Raw genomic sequence first — 22452 nt, forward strand, 5'->3', positions numbered from 1 at the left:
CGAAACAAGCTTACTATCAGAAATATTTGTTTACATAAAAAAAAATTTAAACGTTAGGAAAACAATTTTGAAAGTATTTGTTTGGAGCATAGCTTTATATGGAAGTAAAACTTGGACGATCGGAGTACCTGAAAAGAAAAGATTAGAGGCTTTTGAAATGTGGTGCTATAGGAGAATGTTAAAAATCAGATGGGTGTTTAAAGTGACAAATGAAAATGTGTTGCGGCAAACAGATGAAGAAAGAAGCAATTGGAAAAATATAGTTAAAAGAAGAGACAGACTTACGGCCACATATTAAGGCATCCTGGAATAGTCACTTTAATATTGGAGGGACAGGTAGAAGGAAAAAATTGAGTAGGCAGGCAACATTTGGAGCATATAAAACAAATTGTTAGGGATGTAGGATGTAGGGAGTACATCTATTAAGTTTATAGGGAGTGAAATGTGGTGCTATAGGAGAATGTTAAAAATCAGATGAGTGACTAAAGTGACAAATGAAGAGGTGTTGCGGCAAATTGATGAAGAAAGATGCATTTGGAAAAATATAGTTAAAAGAAAAGACAGTATAAGTCATATATTAAAGCATCCTGAAATAATCATTTTGATATTGGAGGGACAGGTAGATGGGAAAAATTATGCAGGCAGGCAGTGTTTGGAATATGTAAACCAAATTGTTAGGGATCTAGGATTTATAGGGGGTATACCGAAATGAAATCACTGGCACTAGATAGGGAATCTTGAAGAGCTACATCAAACCAGTCAAATGACTGAAGACAACAAAAAACGAGCGAGCATGTTAGGTAGGGTTCATTTTAGTACCTTTTATTTTTCCAGCCTGTTTTCTTGAAAGTATAAAAAAAATATATATATTTTTCATTTCGTAGTATAACTATGGGCATTTAAAACAATTAGATAATTATTTCTTATTAATTGCAGGTGTATCTGATGATAGCAGACAGTGGAATTTGTTCTGAATTATTTGGAAAAGCCATGATTAAATTAGATAGTAAAGATACTGAATGTTCTGTCAAGGAGAGTGTATTAGATTTGGTGAGAGTATTAATTCCTTATCAGCCTTCAGAATCCATTTGTCGGTTGTATGATAATACTGTTGCAAGGCTGAATGACATTAAGGACAATAAGGAACAGAAGAAATACTACAGGTAGTGTATTACAAAATAATTTATCACAGTAATATGTATAATAAAATGCAGTGAATCTATATAAAAAAAAATATATTTATTTATTATTATCTTTTTTTATTATCATTTCTACATCTTTGTACTTTTGTAAATGTACAAGTATATGCTAAAATATATTAGTTATTAGCAAACTGAGTTATCCATGCTAAGAATTTTTTCTCTAGGTACTCAGAACCTTATTCTTAAAATATAATTCAGAGGTGTTAGAACTGGATTTCTCAAAAACTGTATCTTTCAGTTGTTCCTCCTCAGTTGTTTGTCAGTATCATATATATTATTCTCTTTGTTGTTAATTCTTAGTCCTACTTAACATGCCTCTTTGATTAAACCTTTTGTAGCCTAATATTCTGATATTTATTTATATATACTGAAAGTAACAATAAACTTACATACAATTATATTGATTGGTTGTAATAAACTTACAACCAATATTGGTTGTAATGAAATTTGTAAAAATGCTGAGTCTGACCAGGATCAAACTCAGAACCTTCCGGATGAAAGTCATAGCTATTACTACTCTGTTATGAAGATCAGCAATGTAGTAATATAATTATTTTGTATATATTAATACTATAGTTATATAATAATAATATGCAAAGTATACAGAACTAAGTTTTCCTTAAAAACTGATTTCCTTGTTTTGAAAACAACCTTAATGTCTTAAAAATGTTTGCTTAAGTTAATTTTTTGTACACCCTTGTTTTAAAGGTAAATGTTGTAATAAACTTGCTTTATGAATTAAATGTTAAAAGTGATTCTAATTTTGAATGAATGAGATACCATTAAAATGTTGAATTTTATTGGTATGTTGGAATTTTATTAACTTTTTTCCTACTTTTGTTTTTATTTTTTTTTTTTTGTAAGAAAAGCTGATGTTGGAAAATACAGAATTTTATTTGTGAGTGTAAACTATATTGAAGTGAAGTGTATGGGATAGCTAATCTTATTTAGTTTGGGGTTTTTTTTTTACTATATCTGCTTTGTATTTCAACAAATAAATGACAGACAACCATAACAGTATTGTATCAGTTCCATAAGAAATAAAATTATGGTTAAATATTTTTACAATACAGATTTTTTATTTATTTATTTATTTTTTTGTTAGAAAATTAAGTTAAATTAGTAATTTTGGTGAGTAATGATTACTTCCTTTATTGTTTTATATGGACTTTAAAAATTATTTTGTGTGTGTGCATGTGTAGTGGCTCACATAGTTTACATTGGTGATTAATAACAATGGTAATATTATTAAGGAATAGTTAAAAACAGTTAATACCCTTTTTTCTGGTCACTATTGTACAGAGGATGAACGTAAAAGATTTAAAAGAATCCGCTATGTCGTTCAACTGTTGTTATGAGCTTTAATTACTTGAGTGCAATATTTGCAAGGGAATTTTTTAAGTATCATTATTTTATCGTACATTAAGTCCTTCAATTCATAGAATGCTCTCTGATGATCTTCAAGTGTTGCAGAACCATTAGGTTTTAATAGAATATAGTTTACTGTCTTTCCTAGTGCCTACAAAGGAATGTTTTAAATTTATGTTGATACAGTTTTTATTATTATTGGGTTTGAGTTTTAAACTTTTTTTAAATGTAATTCAATTTATAAGACAATTAAAAGGGAACCTGTAACTAAATAACTGGGCACACTCCAGCACTTGCTCAAGCAGCCATAACCTCATAGTAACAAATGTAATAACCTAACCTCACGTTTGAATAAAAATAATTTTGATTGATGAGTTATAAGTAAGTATTTAAATTAATAGAAATTTATTTTGATAATATATTATAATCATGTTAATATAAGATTAATTACAAAATAAAAACAGATATAAGATAAAAAATATATATGCTATAAATACACGAAGTAACGTTAAGGTAAGTACATTAAGTTTTGCTGGCCTCTGTAGCACGAGTGGTAGTTTCATCTTTTCATCGAGAGGTTCCAGGTTTGAATCCTGGTCGGGTATGGTATTTTCAGGAGCTATGAAATTGTCATTTCATCTCGTACTCTGAACCAATACCTAACGGTGGTCCCAGAGGCTAAAAAAATTAAAAAAGCACAGGGGTCATCAGAAATAATTCTCGCACCACTGCTGGTAGGGTGCTAATAGTACAGGGCATGGTGTTGGCATGCCATTTTTTAGTGGATTTCTTGCCGTTTCAGTTACAACCACGGCATGGAGTGATGCTTTTGTAATTAAAACATATTTTAAATATGATTTTGTTATCAACATGCAGCAATTATTTTTTTCACACTTTCGGCTAGGTTGTCACGCCACTGCATACCTGATAAGAAGACAATTCATTATGGCTGTCCAATTTTAGATCTACCAGTTTAGCTTTGAAGAAGAAACCAGCAGGTAGGCCACGAAGCATTTGAACACCCAAAAATATTGAACCAGTAATACAAGCAATTACGTGGTACTCAGCTCTTAAACACACTCCTGCGTTACAAATTTTTTATCAGACTGTTAGGAGAATTTTACACACCAATTTACAGTTTCATACTTACAAAGTGATGGTCATCAGCAGTTAAATGAACCTGACTGAATTAGCTGTATTGCTTCTTGCCAGGCTATTTTGGAAAATGTTCCAGTGAACTTTTTGCTCTCAAGTGACGAAGCCAATTTTCATTTATCGGGTTGTGTTAATAAATAAAACTTTTGATACTGGGTAGAAAATAATCTCCTACAACTTCATGAGCACCCTCTGCACTTTGAGTGTGTTACAGTTTGGTGCAGGGTTGCTGAATTTGGAATAATAGGGTCATACATTTTTGAGGAAGAAAGGCACAGTTACTTCCAAATGTTATGTAAAAATGTTCTTGTTACCAAAACTTAATGAACTCTGAAATCTAGTCTTAAATTTTTTGTTTCAACAAGATGGGGCCACTGCTCACACAGCAAGATAATCAAGAAATGTTTCCTGGATTTTTATTTCCTGAGGAAACTTCCCATGGTCACCCTGGCCTGCATGGTCACCCAATCTTGTAGCACGTGGTTTTTTTTTGGGGGGCATCTAAAGGCTGAAATCTTTAAATAGCAGCCAAGAACCCTTAATCATCTAAAAGCTGCTATCCATCAACAAATCACTAAAATAAGTTTAGAAATGACAAGAAAAGTAATATAAAATTTCAGGGAGAGGTTAAAGACTTTTATAGATAATGAAGGTTGGCATATGAACAACATAATGTTTAAAAATTAATAAACATGTGAAAATAAATGGCAAACACTGTTCTTGCAGAATATATTAATTTTTTTAATAATTTTGTTGTAATGTCTATTTTATTTACTTTTCAAATCGGGGAATTAGTTCTGCCATATCCTGTACATTAGGTTTTAGAAATTACTACAAAGTAATTCACAAGCTGCCATTGAAAAACTATTTTGAGTACAAATTTAAGTACATATTTAATGACTGCAGATAAATTTTTTTTTTTTTTTTTTTTTTTTTTTTTTTTTTAATTAGTATTAATTAAAACAATTATCAGTAAAATAATATTGTTTGCATAAAAGAAAATTTTTTAATTATATTTTCAATGAATTAGTGTGAAGATGTTTCACATGGTTTAACGATTTATTAAAAATGGTAACGGAAGCATAATCTTTTTTGTAAGCCAAAATATTTTGTTAAGTTAAAGAAAAACAGTTATGTTACCTAGTTTGGTAAAGGTCGATATTATTATTTTTTAAGAATAATAGACCATTAGTTTTAGCAAAGATTTCACGTTCATAAATATAAATACAAGGATAAGTTATCATATTTAATTTTCTAAATATCAGCTTACATGATTCATACTTTATGGATGCCAAATAATCATTTGATAGCCCATTTTTGTATCTTGGAAACTAGTTCTGACTTTTTGAGGGAGTCCCAAGAGTTGCCATTACACTTTATGCAAGAATGTATGAAGGCATAATAAATATTTTAATAATGATTACTAGCTGAGCTTTTAATTAACTTGCTTTAATGCAAAACAGTTTGGCCTGATTTTGTTAGAAACAATACCCAGAAATTTTGCTTTTTGGACAACAGAAATATTATAGTTATCATTAATGGAAATTCTACCCACAATCATTAATGTTATCTACCTGAGGACACAATGTGATGGTTTTATCCATATTTAAATTTAGAAGGTTACAATCCATCTAGTGAATAATTTTTTGAGATGCTATTATATAATTTTCAATTCTTCTAAATAATTATTTTCAGGTATAAATATAGTTGTGTCAAGTATAAAAAGAGGGACAGTGAATGGCTCAAGGTTTCTTAAATTTACATGATCACCCTTTTGAAAGAATAAAAGTAATAATTATCTTGTCGCATGTTTTCATTAATAACAGATACAAAATTGATTATTGCATCACTCAGATACATAATTTGTAATTAAAAATATCAAAAATGAGAAAATCAAGACATATCTGTTCCTTGCAACTGGCGGTTGGTTTATGGATGCCAAATAATCATTTGATAGCCCATTTTTGTGCCTTGAAAACTACTGCTGGTTGTATGGAACAACCAGCGTACGTGGTTGGTGAGTCAACCACGTACACATGCACATGTGTGCACAGTCTTAGGCGAACTGATAATTATTATTCAGTAGCAGTCAAGCAAACAATAATATTATTTAACAGTTCCCCAATTATCTCTAACACTGTTATCACATCCTGTTTTCTTTGAATTATCAAGAAAATTAATATTATTTATCGGTTATCACAGTTCTTTAAAATACTTCAGTAATTTTGAAATTACAGAGCTCAGGAATGACTTCTGTGTTGGTCCAGTGTTCTGAAGAACATGTAAAATCTGGTGACTTACTTTGGTCTTATTTGATAGGCATCAAACATCTATGTGGTGATGTGTAGTGCAAAGTTTCTTCCGGGAGGAGAAATAACAGTTTGATAAAAAATTAGGATCAGTTAGATTGGCAAACTGATTAAAATTCCCTTTCTACTTGTCTCTTCAAAGACAAGCTTTATTTTCTTCAAAGCAATGAATACTTGAAATATTATAGTTTTTATGAGTAAGTTTAAATTTTTTTTAATGATTTCATTTCTCCTGTTCAAGAAGCAGTTGTATTATAGAAAGCGATTATTTATTGAACATTTATTTTAATATAACACTCTTTATTATAAATTTTAGGATTCTTGAAGAAATATGTAATAGTCAGAGTGAAGGTTGTCGAGGATTCCTGAATGAAAGAATAGTAAAAGTTCAGACTCTTCTGCTGAGTTCACTTTCTTCTTCTGCACCTAGCAGCAAAGGGGTAACTTTATTCATTGATTTTATTGTTGCTTTTCTTTCTATTTATATGTTTATTTATTTTTAATAATTATTTTATATTTGATATGCCCATGAAACCTCTGAATTTACAGTCCAAATTCCTGTTTAACAGAAATTGATAGTGACCCAGACAATTGTTTTTATATATTTTTTGAAGAAAAAATATATATTGATAAAAAATCTCACAGTACATTAAATATTTTTTTTTAGTCCAGGGGTACTAAGACTGATTAAAGGTACTGGCTTAATCACATTCAGTAGTATGAATCACTAACAAACATTTACTTTTTTGGCATTTAATATAAACACATTTTTGTTTTGTTAATTAAAGTGCTATAGTTTATACCGTAAAACTTAAAAAATGACATAGTGTATCTTAAAGTGGTAAATGCTTGTATATTATTTGTGTTTTTTTCTTAAAGATATCTCTTTATCAATTTAATAAATTCCTTTTGTTACAGCCTCGTTTACGCTGCCTTATGGGTTTATTTGAAAATTATCCAGATGTAACAGAAGATCTAATTATGCAAACCATTCCAGAAGCTGTGTTGTCTTGTCGTGATATAAATTCAAGGTGTCGGGCTTCAGCTTATGAATTATTAGTTAAAATGGGTAATAAAATGATAGAGAAAGAAGTATTTCCACAATATATTGAAATGGTACTAGCTGGATTAGCTGGATCACCTAGAGTAGCAAGTGCTACAATTTTAGCTCTAGCTTCTATTACATATAATTTCAAAGGTATGTTTATATATATATATATATATATATATATATATATATATATATATATATATATATATATAGTCATTTGTCCACAATTGGTCCAATAAGCTGTGTAGATAATATCTGCTTTGTATCTCATGAAAAAATGTAAATAATTTCAATACATGTTCTACTGGCAAAAATAAAGAAAAAAGATCTTGTAATGATTTTTTTTTTTTTACTTCCAACTAGCGAAAAATTTCATCCTGATTTTCTTGGAAAACTATCTTTTCCAAGATTTTTCCTGAAATTGATTTTTTTACACCTGAAAAATGGTTCCAGAACTGTTATTTTTGGTAGTTTTTGGGAAAATTGTTTTAAAGCCCAAAAAACTGTAATCTAAAACAAATTTTATTAGCTACCTACAAAAGAAGAGCACCTGCTAAGAAGTTTTAATATAAATATATGTCATCCCACAACATTACATTAACTTGTATAGACTTTAATGTGCCATTTCTATTACACTGACATTGGTATAAAGATCCTATTTACAGATCTGTAATCTATGCAAAAAGTTTTATTTTGTTTGTCAATGTAATTAGCCAATCACAGCTATACGTCTAAAATCATAACTATAAATTGTCAAATGTACAAACATATTATCATCAATGTAAAAATATTTAAAAATTTTTAATTTAATAATAATAATGACAGTGAATTGAAATATCTCCAAAAATTATTTTTATATAAATATAAACAAATTTATGAACCAACAAATTAATTACGAGAATATGATTCTCCACTACAAGTAAGTTGATAGCGCTGGTACTGTAATTAGTATAAGATATGAACAAAATTAACTACCAAAATATAAATAAATATTAAATAGAGTGTCAGTTTAATAATAGTATTAACATTTTATTAAGTTAAATAAAAAATAATTATTCATCATTGAAATTAAAAATTACATTTTTTGAGAACTATTTTATTTCATATAATCAATATTAACATCTAACAGGTGTCAGCCTCTGTGGCATGAGTGGTAGCATCTTGGCCTTTCATCCTGAGATTCCAGGTTTGAATCCCAGTCACGCATGGCATTTTCACATACTACAAATCATTCATCTCATCCTCTGAAGCAATACCTAACGGTTCTTTTCAAATCAAAGAAACGTCCAAAGTTTGCTGTGTTTTGGTGCGGTGGAAATTTTCTTTGGTGTTACATTGTTTGAAGTGGTTTTCAGTGAATCATTTTTGAACTTTCTAGACGGAGTGACCTTCTTGCTTGTAGTCATTGCTGTAATTGCAGATGTGAGTGATTTACTTGGTCTAAAAGGCCTGTACTATTTTTGTTAATTCTTTGCATGATGTCCATTCATTTTCTTTCTGCACTTTGTTAGAGAGAGCTTGTACAAAACTAACACTGGGTTGTACTGGATTCCTCATGTTGAATTTTTTGTTCTCCCAGCGAGCCTCAGGAATTGACATTTTCTGTTCGGTACAGATTTTTAAAATAGCTTTCTCTTCCTTATAGAGGGGACATTTCCAAGACATAGCTGAGAGCAGGTGGACCTTTACAGTTAATACAGTCTTCTACTTCAGCGCATATGCTATCATCATGCCCCATGTAGCCCCAACACCCACAAACCTGTTCCATTATGCAACTTTCTTTGTTGTGATCAAAACCCTGGTACTTAAAGCATCATCGGGTTTGGTGTATATGGTTGCACATAGACATATAGGTAGCCAATATCTAGTACGCAAAATGATAGTGACACCAAATGGCAAGGTCTTTTATATGTTATTTCAGAACTTTTCACACAGAATCAAAGTACATTTTATAAGCCATTTTTAATCAAAGCTGTTATGTTCCTCTTGTATGATTTTGTAGTGAACTCACAACAACATAACTGTCCGAATCATTCACACACTTATGAGGCATTATGAGACTTCACTCACTTAATACAGTTTTCACACTGTCTGAAAACATTATACTATTAAAACCAGTATGCTAACGAAGCAAACAAGCCTTGTGTTGTTTCGAATTGTGCAGACATGGATCTTATTCATGTATACTTCAGTAGGGAGTTATGATTTCCTTGATATCTGATGTTTGTGTTATGACTTAAGTTATTGTTTCATGGTTAAATAGAGTTAAAAATAAATGGAAATATATTAGTTAAAAAAGTTCAAATTAAAATTTTGGGATTTTTCAAAAACATAGGGTGGTGGAAAAATTATGACTTCAGATTCGTTTTCAGCATTTAAAAACAGATGCTTTCATGTATCACAAGTTAAGAAACAAAAATTTTGTTTATCAGTGTTATTGGATGGCTTTATTTAAAAATAGTAATTTTTAAAAATAAAATTGTAAATCTTATTAAAATATAATAAAGATTTTGATTTATAAAATAGTAACTGTATTATTAAAGCATTAGAACAACAACAACAACAGTTTTGATGTATCAGTTTTAATGGTTTGTTCTCTGATAATGTATCACATGAGAAAAAAATGTTAGATAACTATTTGGTAAGTAAACCATCTGCATTTTATGTTTTTGTTAGTTTTACAATTTAATATATATATATATATATATATGTATTTATATTTATATTTATTTATATATTTGTATTTATTTTAATATTATTACCTAAATGATTATCCAAATTTGAACCTATTGGAATATTAAGTTAATATCATTTCTTTCATTTAAATAATATTTAAATTTTTTATTGTAATTTAAAAATTACAAAATTAAAATAATTAAAAATAACACTTACTTAAACTTAAGTTTAAGTTACCACAAATGCTTGTTTTGAAAAGTATACTTATCACTTACTTCTTGTTTGGTAATAGCAGCAGCAAGTTCATATCATTATTGCAAAAAACCATGATAACCATTCTGTAAATTGTTAAACAGTTGTGTGTATTAAAATTAATTTAAGAATTAGAAGCATACAATTTTTGTATATTAAGAAAATTAAATAATCATTATTTTACATTCATCTCTTTTTTTCCAGAATATATATCTGAAGAAATTCTTTCTGTTCTGCTGGATAATATTTTCCTTCTCTTATGTTCCTCAACACGGGAAATTGTTGGCTCTGGTCTGAGTTTTATAAAATTGTATGTAACATCATTTGATCATAGTATAATTGCAGCAAATCTTACTAAACTGGTTAGTGTTATTTTGAACAGATTACTAAATACCTTACCTTATCATGCATTTTAAGTACTGCGTAAAATTTGTTTATTTGGTCTCTGAATGACATTCATTTGATTCATTTTCTAAATGTTTATTAAAAAGAATAAAGCACTTTAATATCGTTTGTGAATCTGCATTTATTGATATGGGATGGAGTAAAACATTTAAAATTTTAAGAAAAATCAAACTTGACACTTCTAGTGACAATCTCCATATATAAGTGCTAGCCATTTTTAACATATTTCAAAAGTGTTTATTTAATTTAATAATTAATTAGGTAGAAATGTAACATTTGATCAATTTATGAATTTAAACCATATGTACAGAGAGAGAGAGAGAGAGAGAAAGAGAGAAAGAAACAAGAAAGTAAACTTACCAAATTGAATTAATTTTATTTGTAATTTGTACAAATTACAAATCTTTCTGTTTACTTTTTTTTTATAACATATGTTATGATGCTATTCTCCACTCCTTTCTGTTCTACAGAAATTTTCTAATTTCTACATTTACTAAATTCTCAATATAATCGTTAAAGACCAGAGAGATTTATTTGCAAATCTTCAGCTTATTAGAGGACAATAAATATGTTTATCGTAATGTATGTTATCTGTTTACTGTGTTTTGGTACTGTTAATGTTGAATCTAATTAATATGTTGGTCAATATGTTGATGAATTATTTGAATTTTCAACAAATTTTATATATATATATATATATATATATATTGAAAGGGAGTAGAGAGTGAGCAAGAAAAAGATAGATGAAAAGGTTTATCTTTCTTGAGCGATGATTATTTTTTTGTAAAAGATTTGTGATTGAAAAAGTTGGTTTAAAAAATTAAAATAGCTCTTAAATCTAAAAAAAATTACATTAAAAATTTGTATTATTTTTTTATTTTCTTTATATATAATAGTTTTATTTTTTAACAAATTAAGATTTACAAATTTAGTTAAGTTTGTGGTACTAGAACTGTAGAAGGTAAAAACTTTAGAGGAAAAAGAAACAAATAAATACTTTTGCAGATGCATTCCAGAGGAACGTACCTGCAAAAGTCTAAAAAATCTTTATTATATTGCCATTATTATTATTATTGCCTTAGCCATTTTATTGAGAATTTAGTAAATGTTGAAATTAGAAGATTTCTATAGAACAGAAAGGAATTTAGAATAGCATCAAATCAATAAACTGATCAATAATTGTTTAACCTTTACTGGCCACTAAGATTTTTTTCTGTTTAAATCCATTATATGTAATGATTTTTGTTTAGTATTTCAATCCTCCTTTCATTTCTGAGGATCAGCATTTTATATCACTCATGCTTCGTCCATCTTTAGTAATTCTACTTCCCAAATAACGAAATTCTTCTACCTCCATAATCGTTTGTCTTCCTGTATTTTCATTCAGTGGCCCATCTTCGTTATTTCTACTACATTTCATTACTTTCGTTTTGTTTTTCTTTTTTTTTCAAGTGGTAATTCTTGCGTAGGACTTCATCCATGCCGTTCATTGTTCCTTCTAAATTCTTTTTACTCTCAGCTAGAATTACTATATCATCATAGCATCTTTATCTTTTCACCTTGTACTGTTACTCCAGATCTAAATTGTTCTATAACATCATTAACTGCTAGTTCTATGTAAATATTAAAAAGTAATGGGGATAGGGAACATTCTTGTCGGACTCCCTTTTTTATTACAGCTTCTTTCTTATGTTCTTCGATTATTATTGTTGCAGTTTGGTTCCTGTAAATGTTAGCAATTGTTCTATCTCTATACTTGAATCCTAGATTTTTTAAAATGCTGAACATTTTACTGCAGTTTATGTTATCAAATGTCTTTTCTAAGTAAATAAATACTATGTATGTTAGTTTGTTTTTCTTTCATTTTCCTTCTACTATTAATCTGAGGCATAAAATTACTTCCCTTATACCTATACTTTTTCTAAAACCAAATTGATCTTCTCCTAACACTTCTTCCACTCTCCTCTAAATTCTTCTGTACAGACTTCTAGTTAAGATTTTTGATGCATGGCTAGTTAAGCTAATTGTTCTGCATTCTTCACATTTATCTGCTCCTACTTTCTTTAGTATCATGACTATAACACTCTTTTTGATACTTCCCCTTTTTCATAAATATTACACATCAGTTTGTATAATCTATCAGTTGCTTCCTCACCTGCACTGCGCAGTAATTCTACAGGTATTCCATCTATTCCAGGAGCCTTTCTGCCATTCAAATCTTTTAATGCTCTCTTAAATTCAGATCTCAGTATTGTTTCTCCCCTTTCATCCTCTTCGACTTCCTCTTCTTCCTCTATAATACCATTTTCTAATTCATTTCCTCCATATAACTGTTCAATATATTCCACCCACCTATCGACTTTGCCTTTTGTATTATAAATTGGTGTACCATCTTTGTTTAACACATTATTAGATTTTAATTTATGTACCCAAAATTTTCCTGTATGCTCCATCTATTTTATCAATGTTCATTTCTCTTTCCACTTCTGAACACTCTTCTTTCGCTAGTTTGCACTTCCTTTTTATAGTATTTCTTAATTTTCGATAGTTCCTTTTACTTTCTTCATCACTAGCATTCTTATATTTTCTACGTTCATCCATCAGCTGTAATATATTGTCTGAAATCTAAGGTTTTCTACCAGTGTTCACCTAAGTTGCATGTACTGATTTAAGAATTTCCTTTTCAGCTCCCATTCTTCTTCTACATTTTGTACCTTATCTTTTTTACTGAGACCTCTTGTGATGTCCTCTTCAAAATCTTCTTCACCTCCTCTTCCTCAAGTTTCTCTAAATTCCACCGATTCATCTGACACCTTTTCTTCAGGTTTTTAAACCCCAATCTACATTTCATTATCACTAAATTATGGTCGTTAACAATTTCTGCTCCAGGATAAGCTTTGCAGTCAAGTTGATTTCTAAATCTTTGCTTAACCATGACATACTTAATCTATCTGATACCTTGCAGTATCATCTGGTGTTTTCCCTATGTATATTCTTCTATTATGATTTTTTAACTGGGTGTTGGCTATTACTAAATCATACTTTGTGCAAAACTCTATAAGTTGGTCCCTTCTTTCATTCCTTTTGTCCAGCCCGTATTCATCCACTATATTTCTTTACTTGCTTTTTCCAGTGCTTGCATTCCAATCTCCAACTATTATTAAATTTTCATCCCCTTTTATGTGTTTAATTGCTTCGTCAATTTCTTCATATACTCACTCTACCTCATCATCATCATCATCATCATGAGCGCATGTAGGCTTATAGACGTTAACAATCATTGTCGGTTTAGGTTTTGATTTTATCCTTATTACGATTCTTTCACTATGCATTTTGATTTACTCTACTCTCTTCCTTATCTTGTTGTTCATTATGAAACCTTCTCCTGCCTCCTATTATTTGAAGCTGAGTTAATTATTCTAAAATCACCTGACCAAAAGTCGTTTTTCTCTTCCCAACTTCACTAATTCCTACTACATCTACATTTATCCTATCCATTTCCCTCTTTAAATTTTCTAATGTACCAACCATTTTTAGACTTCTGTCATTCCACACTCCAACTTGTAGAATGTTATTTTTTAATTTTCTGGTGACCCCTTCCTTAATAGTCCCCACCTGGAGATCCAAATGGGGGACTAGTTTACCTCCAGAATATTTTACCAAGGAAGGCGCCTCTATCTTTGTTACATGAAAATGCAGAGAGCTACATTTTCTTTTTTTTTATAAGTTAAGGAAACCAGAAAATTAAGTCTACCCAACAGTTAATTAGAATATTATTAAGTGTGATGCAGAGAAAAGAATTTTAGCTTCTATACAAATTCCTGTAAATTTCAGCAAAATATTGTTGCCATATTTTAATGCTTTCATGTTTGTTGAATTAGCCCTCCCTTTTAGAAATATTTTCATTCTCTTAATTTGTTTTATGAATAATAATTAAGATTCTGTATTTATATTTTTATTTTCAGTTAAAAGCAATAGTTAGTATGACTGATGACTGTAAACGCCATTTTCGTTTGAAAACACGTGATATTTTATCACGTCTTGTGAGATGGTTTGGTGCTAATAATATCTTAGTAATGATTCCTAAATCCGATAATGTAATGAGAACTCGAATTCGCAATATTCGTAAAATTGAGGACCGAAAGAAGAAATTAGGGCAACAAGCCCTGGAAGCTAAAATGAATAAATCTGAAGATACTGGATTTTCTGTCAAGAAGGGACCAAAAAGGTAATATTTACCATTTTTATTTAGAAAATGTTCCTGTTTAATACTTTAGTATAGTGTTAATGATTCATTCAATAGAGTTTATCCCTTCTATCCCAAGTTTGCGTAACAGAGTGCCATTTTGAATATAGAACATTATTGAAACTATTTTATTAAATTTAAATGAATTCAATTAAATGTATTACTCTCCTACAGTTTTCTTCAAAAAAAGGTTAAATATTTATACTGTGTTTTTAAAGGTCTGATAATGGTATGTGCAAAAATTTGGAATAGACCTTTTTAGGCCAAAGCAGGTTAACTAAAATTTGGAACAAATATTTTAATTGCATTTTTATTTAGACAATTGCCCTAAACAGAGCTAAGCTCCATAAATCAGAGTAACCAAACATAAAATTTAATATTTTTTTAAAAGAATATGTGTACAATATATTCAAATAAAAACAAAATAATAATTAAGCAATTACAAAATCAAAGTGTTACATAATTAAAAATTATTGTAAATAATAAATATAAATTCGGTTACAGTCTTTAACTTGAAATAAAGTTACAGTATTTAAATTAAGGGGAGAACAAAAATTGGAGGTTAGAATTATTAACGTATTATATCAAAGCAAGAGGGACATATAAAGCTGATTTTCTAAATGAATGCATCAAACCAAAGAATTAATCCTTCTTGTCAGATACCTGGAGGAACCATAAGATTAAGCAAGAGAATTTTTTCTGTGAACTGTACTGATCCTTGGCTTTTGCAATAGAGAATGAAATCTTTTGTAAAAAGAATGCCCAATTTCATATGATACTCAGGTCATTGGTTTGATCACTGAGAAGTCTCCACAAGTACATCAGAGTAGCAACATATTATCTCACACTCAAATCTTTTTTTTTTTAGTCTCCACAACTGTCTTTAGGTATTGGTTCAGAGGATGAGCTGAAATGTCAATTTTGTAATGTATTAAAATGCCATGCCTGATTGGGATTCGAACCCAGGACCTCCAAATGAAAGGCCTAAATAAAATATTTCTTCTTTGCCGTAGCTGTTTGGCCTAGCCTTCAAAACAGTCCTCTCCAATTTGAATAAATATCCGAATGTTTCTTCTATCATTTGAAACATTTCTTGGATTGTTTCATTACTTAGCAGTTTTACTTTCACGTGGTTAGTTTTGAGGAATAAAACAAAAATCCATTGGTGCTTAGATTAGGTGAATAAGAAGGTTGTGAGACAACTGTTTTTGCAAAAACATGGAGGACCAATGTGTACCCAGGTGCATCATTAGTATAGTCTGCTCAGCATCACTTTTAATCTCCAGTCATTGAGCCGTTTATTTCTGTTAGGCTCATAAAGACATTTAATTACAAGTTAATATTCCTTTGTTTAGCAATGTATAAGTAATTTATGTTGAATTACAACGAGCATTTTAGATTTTGATGGTCAGCCTGAATAATGGTTATCATCAATTGAGCTTAGCCATCTTTGAAAAATTTCTCCACTCATATGTTTAAGTCTGGCATAAAACAAACACTATTTTAAACATTTCAAATCTCTTCATAAAAATTTGTTCCAATTTAACACAAATTCATTGCTCATTAAAACCATTTATTTTAAACCAGTAAAATTCATCAAGTACACAAATAACTGTAGTGTGATAACTAAACAAAATGTTTCATTTGAGTTTTTGCTAGGTTACTTCTCAATGTTGCCACTAGGTCATAGTATGTCATTCATCTGGTTATTAGTGCTATACAGCAAATTAAAAGTTTGGGAATTTATTGAACAAACTCTTTATACATGCAAAGTAGCAAATTACATTAATGACCAAAGCAGAAAGTTATACAAATTTATCTACCAAACAGTGAATAGATGTTAACAAGTACTGATAATGTTGAAGTACATTTCATATATCATTTGAAAACATTGAAGATAAAAAACAAAAATCGTATTAAAATTAATAAAAATTGTTAATTAATGTAGTTACAGTGCACTTATACAATTAAAATTATTTACAATCAAAGAGATAACATAGGGGACAAATATCTAATTATTTTTTAATGAAACATAAAGTGACAATGACAGTTACAATACATAATTTATGAGATATATTTTATCTTACTCTGTAAATTTGGAGAAAATAAAGTTTTATATCAATAAAATAAGGTAAGTAACTTGGAGAGGAAATGCACCCCTAGAAGTACATTTGGAAATATAATTAATTCTTTACAAAGTGGTGTATTCTAAAATATAATTCTTTACAAAACGGTATATTCTATATTGTTAACAAATTTTTAATGTAAACTAAGTCTGTCCAAATAAACATTTTATTATTTATATATTTTTCTTCTTTTTTTCTTTTACTAGTTCCTCTTTATATATTGATGAGTGTATAAAATTTAAGTAGTGCTCTTCAATTAAATATATATTAGAAAAAAGTCAGGCCTTAGGCCTGCCATAAAAATGTTACACATGGTTTATGTTTCATTATACATGATTTTTTTTTTAATTTTTTGCCTACTGTAACTAAATAATGTTCATCAATTTAGCATACTAACATCAACAAAAACTTTTACAATGAAAAGCTTCAAAATCCTGAACATTTTTAGCTGTTTCCTGAGTTGTGATTTTCTGGATGGCCAGAAAAGTTCTTGCAATGATTTTTTTTTTTTGACTCAGGGGAGTTTTACTCATCGATTTTCTCTACAATCAGTGAACAGTGAATGAAGTTTACTATTGCCTGCTAAAATCAACAGAAGACATGGGATATGCCTCTGTCCTTCTCCATGACAACACCAGGCACACACCGCAATTTTGACAAGGGATAAATTGGAAAAAATGCAATGGGAAACCCTTGACCACCTCCCTACAGTCCAGATTTGTCCTTCTCTGACTATTTTTTGTTTGCACCCTTGAATGAATAGCTTGGAGGGAAACGATTAAAAAATTATGAAGTTGTCAAGGAGCACATGCACAATTGGTTGACGACTCATTCACAACACTTTTTATGAATAAGGAATATTCAAGCTTCCAAATTATTGGGAAAATTGTTTAGATCGTGCAGGAGACTGTATAGTGAAATAATGAAGGTACGAATTGTGTATATTATTAATCAATAAATTTATTTAAAAAAATTACTGTATTATTAAAAATCCAGTTTTCAATTATCTATTTTGTACATTTTTTTCAGTATTGATGATATTCTTGCTGAATCAGATTCAGATGTTGATTTTGATGATGAACCAGTAGCAAAAGGAGAAAATATTAAAAAGAAGAAAAAAAAGAAATGTGAAGCTTGGATTCAAGAAGATGCAGATGATTTTATGGATTTCACAGTACCTTATGCCAATAAAAAAATTATTGGTAATATTATTTTTTTTATATTTATTAAAGATGAAAATACTTATATATATATATATATATATATATATATATATATATATATATTTTTTTTTTTTTTTTTTTTTTTTTTTCACTCATATTTAAGGGATGGTTAGGAAATCAAGTGCTTCATTGCATTTGAAATGTTACCTGAGGTAGTTTAATAAATTTAGATGAGTTTAGTTTAACACATTCTTTTCCAGCAGCTATCATCAAAGATATTTGAAAAATCTATAGAAATATATTATGTAAGTAAATTGGATTTCAAAAAAAATTTATTTAGGTTTTTAGTCAATTGCAATGTAATTTCCTTCAAAGTAGTTTCCTTCTCCCTGCTCATACTTATTCCAATGCTGCTTCTGCCATTGCTGGTAACATGTCTGGAACTCTTCATGGTGAATTCCATCTAAGACTTTGTTACAACCTTATGGACATCTTTTGTTTTAAAATGGTGTCCTTTGATCACAGATTTGAATCAGAAATATAAAAAAATTGGATGTGGGATCTAGTGAATAAGGTGGCTGTGGTAAAGCCTTTTAAAATAAATACCTTTTAAAATAAAATACCTTTTAAAATAAATACCTTAAATAAAATAAATACCTTTTAAAATAAAAAAAATCCCTTTTGGCATGTCAGAAAGTGGAGATATATTTATTTCACCAGTGCTAAGTAGGGGATAAAAAAGATTTCCACCTTAAAGTTAAGAAAAACTTCAAATTTACTCAATATAACAATGGTTTCATGTGAAAAAAGTTTCACATGTTTAGCATATGACAAGCCCCATCTTACAATTCCAGCAACATTTTGGTGGTCATCTCTTGCCATAAGGGTTGGTCATATCAAAAATTGTTACAGACAAAAGTTTTAGGTAATGTTTAGATGACTAATGACCACTTTCAACTGATTTGATGCTATGCCTATTACGGGAGGTATGATTTTTTTTTGTCTTCAAAACCCCATTTTTCCCACCCCTTGGACCAATGGTTGATGATATCAAAAAACTTTAGGCCCTTATCCAAAGAATGGTAGTAACTTTAAACGAATTCGATAGTTTACTTAAAAAGAAAGTTATAGTGATATTTTGTTTTTAAAAAGCCCCTAAGGTCCAATTTTGGTCGTTAACGAACTCGACCGAGATTTTGGGTTGAATTATTTTTAAGGAACAATTTGAAAGTGATTGGTATCAAATTTCGGCAGTTATCGTGTCCACAAGAAAGTAAAATATATATATATATATATATATATATATATATATATACTTTTGAGCTGACAGTAGTTTAAGGATCTGGGGGATGAATTTTTTGTTGAATTCTTGATTTACTATTTCTCCAGAAGACATCCACTTCTCTTTATAAACAATGCCCTTCAAATCCCAATCATGCATTTCTTTCTGACTTTTATATGTAAATTTTTTTAAAATCTTTGTGATCCCTGAGAACACTGTCACAAACTTTGATGTTTTGTCTTTGAATCATACTAGAAGAACCAATTCTTCACCATTAATAACATTACTCTCACTGTTGCTCTGTAAAGTTTTTGGATATCATTTTGCATAAATTTTCCTCATTTTCAGATTTCCAGTTGTTATTATTAGGTGAACAGTTTCCTGATTGATATTTACTTTTTCTTTGATCACTTTCACTGTCAATCTTCAGTTGGATTATACAATGTCAGGTACCCTGGCTGTATTGACTTTTGTACATCAGAGTGATGCTTGTCTTCTGCAGTCTTCAACATTCATTCTGTCTTCAGAAAACATTTTAAGCCATCAAAAGACTTGTGCACCTGCCATAACATAATTTTCAAAAGCCTTTTGAAAGATATTGTAGGTTGTCATGGCATTCTCACAAAGTTTAACACAAAAAGAAATGGCATACCATTGCTCAATATTTATCAAGTCCATATCTGTGATTAGAAAGAAGAATGTGTCTTCACTTATTACACCACTACTCAAGACTGCAAGATCACAGCAATGTACCATTTCAACTTGTAATGGTAGTAAGATCAAGGCCAAAGATAGTGTGTGCATGCATACTGCAGGTTGCTACATCTCACTCGAAAAATTCAGTTTCATTACTTTGTCTGACCTTGTAAAGTGATATTTCATATCACAGATCCATCATATTACATTATTCATATCACAGATCTATCATATATTATATCCATGCAGCACATCTGACAGTGTTAATATTTTCCTATGATTTATTTTTAAAAGTTGTATATAGGTTTTTGTGAATAATTCTATATGATTGAAGTATAACTCTGATGAATATTGGCTGACTTATAAGAAACTGAATTCGCTAAACATTACATAGTTGAATTTTTGTCATAGATAAATGACTTGTATATTTATTTTAGCATTGCATAATACTAATAGCCTATTATCATCATTTTTACAAGGTAAAAGATGAAAGATATAATTACATCTTCATTTTCACTCACATATACATATATATATATAATATACATATAAAACAATATTATATATATATATATATATATATATATATACTAATTTATTTAAATTAAGCTTTTTGTAGTCCATAATCATATAATATTTTTTTCAGTCACTCCACGAAGTACAGAATTAAAGAAAATTCTTACCTTAACTGCTTTTTGCTCTTTATAGCACTCTCAAGGTATAAGCCCATCTTCAGTAATTTTTCTTTAAAATTTTCTTCTTTTGTAAATTCGCACATTAAAATCTATAGAACAAATATTTGTTCAGTCAATAAATTTTTTTTTAAATTTAAAACGCTATTAATATTTAAAAATTTGTTATAACATGTTATCTATATTTTAATACAGTACTGTATTGATTATTTGATTTATTGAAATTCTTATCAATGTATTTATTACCAACTTAAATAGTATTTATAAGAATATCTCCATCAAATTCTGTTCGCAGTTCATGAGGCTGAATTTACATATTTATATATATATAAATTTTTTCTAAAATTTCTATTTTCTTATTATTATTTATGTGTTCAATATTTACTTTTTCTTATATTTTTTTTATTTATATTTTCAAAACTAATTATATTATGTTTGTTAATTAATAAATGGTCTGCTACATTTGAAAAACCTATTTTCTTAGATTTAATTCATTAAATCTATCTTTAAAGGAACTGTTAGTTTTTCCAATATATATTTTTTCACAACTATTGCATTTAATTTTATAAATACCAGAAGAATCATATTTATTCTTTACTATTCTATTATTATAATTATATGGTTATCAGGTTTACATTTATTATCATTACATGCATTAATCAAATTTTCTATAATTTTATTTGTGTAGGAGTAATTTATATAAATATTTACGTTGTTTTCAGTTTCATTAATGGGTTTCAATTTAGCAGCAATGTGTTTATTTTATTAAATTATTTGGAATTATATTTTTTATCTATATTATCAGTCAATGAGCTATGTCATATCCATTTTTTATAGCTATATTCTTTATATTATTTATTTTGTTAAACATACAACTCTTGTTTATTGTTTGTGTATTTTATTGCTTTATTTATCATGTTTTTAAAAATATTAATTTTTTGAGACCAAGGATGGTTGAAATTTTTGTTTATAATAATATATTAATTTTGTTATAGGCAGGTTTTTTTATATACTCCAGTTATTATTTGATTGTTTTCAATTACTTTAATATTTTATTTAGACGTAAAATATCCTATTTCATATGTAAATTTTAATGTTTCATGACAAGAATTTAAAAAAAATATTGATTTTCCCTTCATTATACTCCTTAACCATTTTATGTTTTTAAACAAAAATTTATATCTGAAGATTGGATTGAGGAATCATACTACAGGGTGTCCCATATAAAACGCAACCCATCAATCACTCATCCATGAAATTTCAAAAGTCAAGCTTACTCCCTTACTCGTTACTGAAATGGACTCGTCCAACATCTGAACATCGCGGCGACGCAGTAGAACACTACCGATAGTAACAACAATGCAATCATAACGTTCAGTGTATTGCTAGAGACAAGATTGTGTTTTCATTGTTGAGTCGTACTTCAGTACGAAATCAGTGGTTGCAGTGCAAAATTTGTTTCGCCATAAGTACCCAGATAAACCAGCTCCTAACAAAACATCAGTGTTAAGGTTAGTTGCAAAATTTAGAGAGACTGGTTCTGTTAATAACAAGGAACACAAAAGATCTGCGTCAGTATTGAATACAGATACAGTCACTGAAATCAAAGACTCGCCTCACCAAATAAATCAATCAGACGTTTGTCTGCTGAAATTAATTTGTCTAAATCAACTGTTCATCGGGCGACCAAACAATTACAATTACGACCTTATCGCATTCAAACGGTTCATCAACTTCTTGAGCCCAACAAAGAAAAACTGCTACAATATTGTCAATGGTTCTGTCGATTTCTGTGTGAGGGAATTAATGTTATGGATAAGTTATTTTTC

At 29.0% G+C, this 22452-nt stretch overlaps 1 protein-coding gene across 1 annotated transcript in view; it reads left to right on the forward strand.

The window, feature by feature from the left end:
* Window positions 1-22452, forward strand: part of LOC142326628 (RRP12-like protein) — a 95345-nt gene that overhangs the window by 54005 nt on the left and 18888 nt on the right. The window contains exons 13-18 of the mRNA XM_075369225.1: window positions 937-1163; window positions 6351-6474; window positions 6953-7232; window positions 10218-10375; window positions 14384-14646; window positions 17820-17992. Coding sequence (XP_075225340.1) covers window positions 937-1163; window positions 6351-6474; window positions 6953-7232; window positions 10218-10375; window positions 14384-14646; window positions 17820-17992 — 1225 coding nt within the window. The remainder of the gene's footprint in view (window positions 1-936; window positions 1164-6350; window positions 6475-6952; window positions 7233-10217; window positions 10376-14383; window positions 14647-17819; window positions 17993-22452) is intronic.

The sequence above is a fragment of the Lycorma delicatula genome, chromosome 1, assembly GCF_047948215.1.
Source record: "Lycorma delicatula isolate Av1 chromosome 1, ASM4794821v1, whole genome shotgun sequence".
In the NCBI taxonomy this organism is placed as follows: Eukaryota; Metazoa; Arthropoda; class Insecta; order Hemiptera; family Fulgoridae; genus Lycorma; species Lycorma delicatula.